Here is a 7,038-nt window from a genome sequence, read left to right as displayed (position 1 = left end):
CAGTCGTGTCCGACTCTGTGCGACCCCATAGACAGCAGCCCACCAGGCTCCCCCGTCCCTGGGATTCTCCAGGCAAGAACACTGGAGTGGGTTGCCATTTCCTTCTCCAATGCAGGAAAGTGAAAAGTGAAGTTGCTCAGTCGTGTCCAACTCTTAGCGACCCCATGGACTGCAGCCTACCAGGCTCCTCCGCCCATGGGATTTTCCAGGCAAGAGTACTGGAGTGGGGAGCCATTACCTTCTCCAGCGTCAGTGCTAGCAGCCATTTTTTAGCTCTGATATAACTTCAAGCAATTTCTTGTTTGTTTCCTACAAAGAAGTTACTGTATTGTTTCCTCTTTTAGAAACTTCTAGATAACCAATAAAAGCAAGCATGGCTGGCCTTTTCTAATCATGCATGAAAAATATCAATTTTGGAATATCAAAAGAGCCCCATTTTGGCCATTTTAGGTTGAGATCTCTTTTAGTATAATTTCTCCAACTAAGTAGGTACTTGCAAGTATGAGTTCTGCACGTACTGTACATGAATCTGGCTGGAGTGTAAGTCAGAGGTGGGCTTTCTGATGCCCCTGTTTTCTGTTTTTGAGACATTTTGTTTCCCATATTAAGTTGAGTTTGTCAGGGATAAAAATCACTAGTGAAATTGTGTAGTGGGCCTGTGTGCTGCTTGTGAGCTTAACTCCTTCAGGAGTCACCCCAGAGTCATTTCAGCCCGTCTTACGTGGCTCAGATTCTGCCTCTGGCAATCTAAGACCACCATGGCTTCTCAGGTCGCTGACTGGCCAGTTTTTATCTGCGACCCTGGGGTGAGCAAGTATTTTAATTAATGAGTGGATTTCCCTGTGGGACCACTGCATGGGAGGAGGACTAGGCAGCCAGCACTCCGGTAAATTTCTGTCACCTGAGAACACCGAAACCTGCCGGGAGGAGTATTATCACTTTTCTTCAGAGCAAAGCTCTCATATATTCTCCTCGCTTTTATCCTGACAAATTCTATAAAGGCAGTTGATTTGAGGAAAAGTGTCAGATCTGCCTCTTACCGAACCACTCAACAAAACCACTCAGTCCCATACAACGGAGCAACCTCGGCATCGTTCAGCCAAGACCCAGGTACTCCTTGATCTTTTTCAATCCAGCCCCCACCGCCAGTACCTTTCCACTGGGTGGGTAATTCCCCTGGCATCTTTCAGCGGGAGCCCCACCCAGTACCTTTCCACTGGGTGGAAATTTCTCGTGGTCTTCCAACCGAGCCCAACTCAGTGTCTAGCTCTTGGGTGGCTATGCCCTGAATGTTTCACCCACCCCCAGTATCTTTCCAACTGGGAGGGGGCAGGTTACCTGCTCCACCACCAAATAAAACTCAGAATCTCAACCAATACAGGAGATTCAAGAACCAGAAGAGACTTACCCAAGTTCATCTGCATTCCCTGAGGAGGTAGATGGGCTCAGGGTGCCGCAGCTGGTACCAAAGTTCCAGTTCTTCACGGGGTTCAGACAAAGGAAGGAATTCCACTCTGGGTCACTTTAGCGGTTGTCATACTGTCGACTAAAAATATGACCACTTGAGAGTTACGAGTTAAGTTTTTGGGGGGCAAAATGAGGACTGCAGCCTGGGAAGCAGCACCTCAGAGATTTCTGAGAGACTGCTCCAAAGACACAGTGAGGGAAGGTCATCGTTAAGGTTTTGGTGAAGGCAGAGTTCAGTACCATTAAGCATTCATTTTACAAAAGGTTTTCTGCTAGTGGGGAGGAGCTGATGTCATCTTGAAGGGACTTCGTGCTTTTCTAGATATGAGGAGGTACCAGGATTGGGGTCATAAAATCTGTTCCTGAAAATATTCAACAATCCAAAGACCTGTGCCACCAGATTCCCTGGAGCGCAGAGTGCCTCTCTCCACCCTGAACTCCCTCAGCGGGTGTTGAAGGTCAACAGCTCAGCAGCACAGGGTTCAGTCTCTGCAGAGGCCGATGGCAAATGCCCTTGCTGTTCAGTCGTTGGCGATGCTCTTGGCCAGTGCCAATTTGCAGTTGACATTTTGTATTACTGTGGTGTCCATTGTAACTTTTCCTTTTCAATTTCCAAGTGCTCACAGCACAAGTAAGCACATGGGAAAACCTCAGTTATTCACGCCACGTACCACTACTCCATGCTCTACCAACCAGCTGCTAATTTTGTTTTGTTTCTTTCTGAAGCAAGCACATCTCAAAGTTTACTATTATAAAAGACTTCTGGGAGAAAAATAGACATACAAAGTTCAAAAATCTTTGAAACAAAAGAAAGAAGAACAAAGTCATGCAATGCCCTGTATCAGGACACTATAGGTCACAGTGATCTCAAGAGTATTGTATGGATCTAGGAATTAATACAGAAGGCAAAAAAAAAAGTATTTTAAAAATAGCATTGATTGGAGTTATCTCTTGATACTGGGTTGATTTTGTTCTCTAGGGGAGAAATGAACAAATGACACTGTGATAGAGACCATTATGTGCACCAGATATCCACGTGCTCCTCTCCATTTCCCAACATCCTTTGCAATTTGGCTGAGGTCATATAATTAGTTAAGGTCAATGCAATGTATCCAGAAATGATTTAAGCTGCTTCCATACCTTGGGTTTTTTTAAAAACACCCTGTATAATCTCACAGCTCTTTCCTGTTGCCCATTGTGAATGTGAATGCTGCATTTTTCAGATGCTAGCTAAAATTTGCAACAGCCTGGATCTCTGAATCACTCTTTAGAAGAGACCACCTTCAGCAAGCTGCCTGACCAACAGCCTGTGCCAGAAGCAAAAAATAAATATCTGTTGCATTAAAAAAAAAAAAAAAAAGATCTTTTTAAAACACATAAAAATGATAAATCTATGTATTCCTGCTTCAGAAAACCAATCTTCAACTTATTGAACTCTTTAAATATTCCTTGCCTGTGTTGCATGCAGGTTGCTTCAGTCATGTCTGACTCTTTTCAACCCTATGGACTGTAGCCCTCTAGGTTCCTTTGCAACTGTACGGACTATAACCTTCTAGGTTCCTCTGTCCATGGAATTCTGCAGGCAAGAATACTGGAGTGGGTTGCTGTGCCCTCCTCCAGGGGATCTTCCCCACCCAGGGACCAAACCTGCGTCTCTGACTTCTGCACTGGCAGGCGGGTTCTTTACCACTAGCATCACCTGGGAAGCTCATGCATCGCCCATTCAGTTTTAAAATGATCATTAAGAAAGCAGCAGCAGTGTGTTTTAAAAAACATGGTTATCAGACCTCACATGTGGCGGGGGGAAATCCAAACAAGAAAATAATAAAAATAACTCCCAAGAAAAGGAAGGCCAAATGATTAATAGTCTGTTCTTCTTTACTAGGTTTTCCAGGGCAATTTTGACAATGATACTCACAGAAAAAACGTCATTGATCCTCCCATCTATGCACGGCACATAAGGATCCTTCCTTGGTCCTGGTACGGGAGGATCACACTGAGATCGGAGCTGTTGGGCTGCACAGAGGAAGAGTGAAGACACGTCACAGGCCTCCTCTCTATTTTCCTGAAGTATCTCCATGGAATGAACTCTGCAAAATCTATAGGAAACTGAACAGGATTTTTCATGAAAAGTGCTCAAATTATGGTAGGCCACTAACTGTCTTCTTAAGGAGGTCTAAGCCTGCCTTTTCAATGGTTTAATTTGATTTTTATCATTTAAATTCCTTAAGCAACATCACATTAACTGTGAATTCGTTTTTTCATTGTTTTCTTATTTATACTGGTTGAAATGCATTAGGCAAAGAAAGTAGCACTCTTGATAGCAAGGGTAAAACAATCTTATAGTTATCAAATAAAAGCAAGAGTTGTCAGAGCTTTCATGATCAATACTGAACTTATAAAAAGAATACTGCAATGTTAGCAATAAGTTTTGTCCTTCTGTAATGAGTCTATATTATCCTAAGTATTTCCCGGTGCCTACCAAACACTGTCAGTGTTTGTAATCGAATTTTGAAGATGAATCTGTAACATGCAGTACTAATTGATATTATAATTTTCATTTGACTTTTATTTCTAATCAGAGATTATATGATCTTACTTTCTGTACTATTCTATATTCTATATATTATATACTGCCTGAATAAGTTCATATTTTTCCCAGTTGATTTTTGTCCTATTTTTTGCCTAAAAAAGTATGCTTGTGTATATATATATATATGTGCCCATATACACACACACACGTATACATGTGAAACAGGATTGAGTATCAGTAGATTGAGCATATTTAATATCAGTAGATTAAATCTGCAATTCTTTTGTTTTTGAAGGAAGCTATAACTATGTAATCTTCAAATACTTCCTTAATTAAAGACCCCAGTACTATCATCTTGCAAAATAAACAGCAAAATCCCATTATGTTTCTTTAAAGCAAAATTTAAATCTTTGTTTTGGTGGTATTTACGAATAGTCTTATCTTCACTTTAAAATAATAGAATAATTATTTGTCTATTTTAAAAAAATTTTAGCAAATATTGACATAGTACTGCATAACTTGGCCAAGCATACTCGTCATTTCTTTGTTCATTTCTGCATTTCCTGTGAAACTAGAATTTTATTGAGGTTTGAAACTGGTGATGGTTTCTCAGGAAAGCACAATGTGTAGATATTTGTGAGGAGAAAAGTACTTACTAATGGCAAAGTAGTCAACCATTTTCAAGGTAAAAATTGATTTCTATTTATTTTGCTTCAAAGGTCCTGAAAAAATAAGCAATTATCATAACGATTTGTTATTGATAATGGAGGTTTCATTGACATTCTCACAAATTAAAGTTCTCACTGCCTCCATGAAAGTCCTCAACATCTAATTTATAAGCTTTACCAGTGTTTGTTTTATTAAGGCTTAGACACGGAATTATTGGAGTTTTAAATTAAGGGTTCTGGAAAAGAAAGTATGGTATGTGTACAAAGCTTTGAGGTCCTGTGCAACACTAAGTTGTTTTTTTTTTTTTTCGTTATTATTTGTGCTGCATTACAAAATCCACTAGACTGTTACTGTCTTGTCTGTCTATGTGTTAACAGCAATTTCTTGATGATGTATATATAGAGTGGTCTTCAATCATAGTGATGATTTATAAAGAGAAAGTCAATCATAATGGCATTTTTAATAAAAGCAAAATTAGGACTGGCTGGCCACATATTTGTCCTATGCCTACATGCTTTCTACTTCAGACTCTTATTGTAAAATTGTTAATTTGAAGCATCTGAAATGGTGATCAGTTTTTAGCATATTAAAGAAAAAGCGCTGCCATGTCATCAATAACATCTTCTTAGGATAGCTTTAAATTAGGAATGTAACTATATTTAGTTTACTAAATTGTAAGATCATATCACAAATAAATACTTTGGGTCAAAGGTATATACACATTTACTCTGTAGCCAACGGCCCTTATGTCTTTAAAGATTTACTGTCCCGCCGAACTCTCCCTTGTAGGTTATGCACAATTCTTGATTCTCTACAGAGTGTATTTTTAAAGTTATGAGTAATTTTTTGCAATGATTTACTTTCTCAGAATTATTCATTGCTTCTTATGATGTTTTGTTTTATTGGTAGTTTTTTCAAAAAAAAATATTTTCAAAGAGTTTGCTAAAATGTTGCTACCTTTTATTAGAAATACATAGAAATGGCTTTTGTGCATTTTCTCTCTTCTGTATATGCTTTTCACCAACATGGAATATCTCTTTAACCCACAATGCCCCAGATTAATGACAATAAAGAGATTCCCTGTAGAAATGTATTGTGAGGTAGTATATAGCTTTTGTGTAATTTCTATCAATGACATTAAAGTGAAGCAGATTTATTCTGTTTAAATTCACAGTAAGACAAGTAAAACCTCATAAGCACAAGGCACAGAAGATCACCTAGCCTTCACCATGAGTAACTCTAACATGCTAATTTTATAATCTATTAAATTATAATTTTAAACATTTCCAGTATATCTTATTAAAAGCATTTATCATAATCACTAATTCTAGTTTTAGGGTTGACTTTCTCTTTCTGAATGGCTTCATAAAGGTTTATGTGAATTTTGAAGACTTAAGGTACTAATGATTGTATCTTTGCTAATCAACAAAATATGAAATATAATATTCATTGCTGGCGTCTGATGTGTCAGTAAGTACAGAAATAAGTAAGATACAAATAACCTTTGCAAACTTTCAAGCTGTGTAATATTCCAATGTTGGGTTTTTTCTTTGTAATATATACTTAAATCATGTAGGATGTTGTAAAATCAGTATGACCTTGTCTAGTCTTCAAAGTTAAAATAAACTTTTGAAAATCTGGGATACTATTGAAGCAGTTGTAATCAAACACATTTGTAAGAACACACAAATTGTCTGAATGTGAATACGCACTACTCTTAACTACATGCTGGTTTACTTTCTCTTTGTACAGGAAAATTAAAGAAGTACAGAAAAAGGAAATCAAAATAGCCTTCAAATGTACATTGATATCTGCCAAATTGGCCTTTCCAAAATTATTAAAATTTGTGCATTTCTCCTGCTTTTAGCTGTGGAAATTTTATTGGAATACTAATAACCCAAAGTCATTTTTTTTTGCCTCATGCATAATTAAAGTCTTGTGCTCCAGGATTGATCTGTCCACTGGTAAGCAGATGCTATTGCTGGTATTTCTATTGGTTTTAAGTACATGATTCTCAGGCATATAATGAAGAGATCTAGTCAATAGTAAGCTATCATACAAATGCTATTAATATATCTATCTGTGTAACTCTAGCTTCCGCTTAAAGAAAATCATAACACTTGGATTCTTCATAAACCCTGTTTCACCTTCTCTGAAAGTCACTGGTAAATAGTCTGAGAACTTCCTACTTTTTAGATATTTTAAGATTCAAAAAATTTAGGGGGAAAAAAACTTGAGATATTAAACATTGACTCCTTAGTCTCAACTTTAATGAATGAACTATCAGCTTCAATGAATCTGATAGTTACATACTAGCTTATTATATATGTTTATGTATCCATACATGTTCCTATTTAACTGCATTTTAA

General features: G+C 37.7%; 1 protein-coding gene across 2 annotated transcripts in view; it reads left to right on the top strand.

The window, feature by feature from the left end:
* The window catches only part of EDIL3 (EGF-like repeats and discoidin I-like domains 3), a 486,664-nt gene extending 480,347 nt beyond the window's left edge, over window positions 1-6,317 (top strand). For both annotated transcript variants that reach the window (XM_010863387.1, XM_010863386.1), the window contains one exon: window positions 3,353-6,317. In XM_010863387.1, the coding sequence (XP_010861689.1) occupies window positions 3,353-3,502 (150 nt within the window). In that variant the 3' untranslated portion in view covers window positions 3,503-6,317. The remainder of the gene's footprint in view (window positions 1-3,352) is intronic.
* Window positions 6,318-7,038: the final 721 nt, after the last annotated feature.

The sequence above is a fragment of the Bison bison genome, unplaced genomic scaffold (genome assembly GCF_000754665.1).
Source record: "Bison bison bison isolate TAMUID 2011002044 unplaced genomic scaffold, Bison_UMD1.0 scf7180017864490, whole genome shotgun sequence".
Taxonomy (NCBI): Eukaryota; Metazoa; Chordata; class Mammalia; order Artiodactyla; family Bovidae; genus Bison; species Bison bison.
Note: the sequence above shows the minus strand (reverse complement) of the source record. Positions and strands in the feature narration are given on the sequence as shown.